General features: G+C 32.8%; 1 protein-coding gene across 1 annotated transcript; it reads right to left on the bottom strand.

Annotated features, from left to right (window-relative positions):
- Positions 1-1,559: 1,559 nt before the first annotated feature.
- Positions 1,560-2,653, bottom strand: LOC127957879 (cystatin-B-like). Its single transcript, XM_052556578.1, has 3 exons — positions 2,543-2,653; positions 2,079-2,180; positions 1,560-1,806 (listed from the first exon to the last, which is right to left on the bottom strand). Exons 1-3 carry the CDS (start codon positions 2,609-2,611, stop codon positions 1,657-1,659), a joined length of 321 nt encoding a protein of 106 aa, XP_052412538.1. The 5' UTR covers positions 2,612-2,653; the 3' UTR covers positions 1,560-1,656.
- Between the last annotated feature and the right edge of the window lie 496 nt (positions 2,654-3,149).

Genomic DNA, 3,149 nt, shown 5'->3' with positions numbered 1-3,149 from the left:
TATAGTGCAAAAGAACTATAAGTTTTTATTGTAATATTTATATTCTATCCTAATTCTATTCTTAAAAAAAAATCGAACTACCTTTCTAATGTTTTGCATTCTATTTTCTTTTCATTTATTATGCAATTGTGTGTGTGTGTGTGTGTGTGTGTGTATGTGTAGACCTCTAACACTAGCTTGCTCTATTCTTTTTCTGTTCTATCTGTTTTCTTTTTATTTATTATATTATTTAAAATCCCATGCTACGTGTACTGTGTTAACCTAACTGGGACTTGTTATAGCACTTATATATCATTGCTCTTTTTGTTGTTTTTGATTGCTTCCACTGTCTTCATTTGTAAGTCGCTTTGGATAAAAGCGTCTGCTAAATGAATAAATGTAAATGTAACTAATGAATTAACTAATGTTAACTAATGAAGCCCTAATGTAAAGTGTGAATGAACAATAAAGAATCAAACTCTTTCAAACAATATCTAAGCAATGTAGTAGTCCAGATTAAAATAAAAATAAAAAAGTAAAAAAAATCTTTGGTGCAGTGATGAACACCATAGCAAATCCACAAATCTGAATTGCTGTTTAAAATTATTTAAATATGTTTTGGAAAGTAAGCAGCTGCTTTATTTATTGGGTTTCCAGAGTAAAGGCTGTATTTTCTGCAGTTTAGCGCCATCTGCTGTCAGAGAGTGAATGTGCTTTCATACAGCGTGTCTCTCAGGTGTTCCTCATGTGCTTCTCATGCGTGCTTGTTTACATCAAAGCTTGCACTCTTTCAAGCAGCATACAGATGTGTTGTACATTTTGACCAGTTGATGGGAAAAGTATTCTTAAAATGCATTCCAAATTCTGAATAATTTTTAATCTATAATTATTCACGGTATTTAGAAGATAATATCATGCATATTCATTACTGTGATATCACAATACCGAATACGCACATATCTAGTTTTATACTAGTTTTAAATAGCAATTTGACTGGTTTTGTTTCAGAAACCTGCCATTCTTGCATGGCAGTCAAAAATGACCATTTTGTTTTCAATTAGATTAATATTAATATATATGTGTTGGTTTCAGTTGTGCTTGATTACTAGTAATAGCAATAATTTATTTATTGCCCTGTTTTGTACTAGTTATATATTTTGGTGGATTAAAGTATTTGTAGCTGTTCAGTTGTGGGTGGGCAGTTTTCTTTTATTATAATCCGTGTGTTAGTGACTGTGTTTTCAAGTGTATAACCTGATTTCTGCTCGTTACAGGAGCTGAGTGCCTGAGGCAGGGGTGGATTCCTGGTGTTGGCGTTTCTTTCACAAATTCTTGCTGGTATTGTACTGCTTGAAATTGTAGCAGTATTATACTGCATTATCCCTAATAAATAAATTAATAAATACAAATTTAGCTTTTGTATGATATATTTCAGTTTTGAGTTATTAAAAAAACTTATTCAGTCATTGAAGTCAATAAAATCTTAAAATCTGATAACTTTATATTTATTTTTAGTTATTTCAGCATTCAACATTTAAGTGAGTTTGACGTTGTTCAGTAAACACACTGACTCTGGAGGATTTGATTATGGAGTTTAATATTGAGGAATGAAATGGTTTCAGATGTTCCTCTATACAGTATGGCAGTTCATTGCATGTGTCTGTTATTAAATCAAGACTATTTCTGTAAGTGTACAGGGGTCAGTGGGTCATCAACGGATTTGGGGTACTGGATTTCAGTCACACTCAGTCCGCCTCCATCACAGGGAAGAGCCTGAAATATCATCGCGTGAACACACTCTCCATCCCTATCTGCATCAACCAGCACCTGACAGAGAGAGAAAAAAAACTAGGGTTTAATAATGACAAACACTTTACAGGTTTGACTACATTTGGACATGTCCAGCAATGCTACAATGTTAAGAAAAGTTTTATCTTATGCAAATGCATGAAGCTTGACATGATGCATTTTAACTTTCAGTGAGGACGGACAAATTATTTGCAACATCATCACACCTGGTTAGGACACACAGTGTGAGTTTGTGAGATTTACGATCTCATAATCCATGAAAAATACAAACAAACAAAAATATGATTTACCTTGAACATGTAATTTATTCCCTCCACAACCTGAGAAGACCAGACCACAGGAATGAAAATCTTAAAATCAGTTCCAACAGTCTTCTCTATCTCTGGCCTCAGCTGAATAAAGAGAGAAACATTATCATTATGGTCACAATAATATTTTTTTAACAGCTAGGAGTTAACTACATTTAGTAAACATGAACTATTAATAAATGCAGTATTTTGAATATTGTACATCACTTCACATCAGTTAAGAGTTCTCAATAAAGGAATAATCAAGAGCAATTATTTATCTGCATCAAATCTGAATTTATTGCATAAATAGGCACTTGCATATATCATTCAGACTGTGCTATAAGGACATATTTATTTAAATTGAACTAAAACAAAACAAACCCCAAACAAACAAATAAAAACATACAAATCAGCTCACTAGTAACAGACAGTGTGTTTCATTTAGGAGTGAACTTGTCTCATACCTCAGAACAAATCTTTTTCATCTCTGGATCGAACAGTCTAATGTCGGTCCAGCCTCCACAAATTGGCATTACTGCAGTGTGCTGATGATCAGAGAAGAGAAGAGAAGAGGAGAGATAATCAGTCAGTCTGACTCCCAGAACAACAGTCCTGCACTTTTAAAGTTAAGATCACATGACCTGAAGAACTTTGGAATGTGATTGCACAAATGTGGCAGTGAACCGTGGTTAGACGTTTTTTTTAAATCACCTAACCTGAATGTTAGGCAAAAGTAATGATGTGTAATAAATAAGAAATAAAGCACTATATAAATTCCTCATTCATTCATTTATTTATTCATTCATTCATTGTTTCCAAGCAGATTTGAAGAAAATAACATTATGTTTATAATGCTTTACATAATACCAAATTGTAGGGCAATTATTATTATTATTTTTTTCAAAAGATGTTTGAACTTTGGTCAGTTTGGTTCTAGTAAGAGGTTAAAATGCTGGTTGGTTTCCTTGTATTAACAAATTAAAATTGTGTTCACTATTGTGCTAAGAAGTCTCTGGGTTAATTTTACACTGTTTCCTTGGATTGTTTTTTAGTCCGCATGTGAAAGCGATT

This window comes from Carassius gibelio, chromosome B5 (genome assembly GCF_023724105.1).
Source record: "Carassius gibelio isolate Cgi1373 ecotype wild population from Czech Republic chromosome B5, carGib1.2-hapl.c, whole genome shotgun sequence".
Classification (NCBI taxonomy): Eukaryota; Metazoa; Chordata; class Actinopteri; order Cypriniformes; family Cyprinidae; genus Carassius; species Carassius gibelio.
This window is presented reverse-complemented; position numbering and strand designations above follow the sequence as displayed.

Excerpts from the sequence above, each read along its gene's own strand:
- LOC127957879 (XM_052556578.1), bottom strand. The coding sequence starts at position 2,611 with ATGCCAATTTGTGGAGGCTGGACCGACATTAGACTGTTCGATCCAGAG. Across the intron at positions 2,181-2,542 it reads TGAAAAAGATTTGTTCTGAG|CTGAGGCCAGAGATAGAGAA; the intron begins GTATGAGACAAG and ends CTCTTTATTCAG. Across the intron at positions 1,807-2,078 it reads GAATAAATTACATGTTCAAG|GTGCTGGTTGATGCAGATAG; the intron begins GTAAATCATATT and ends TCTCTCTGTCAG.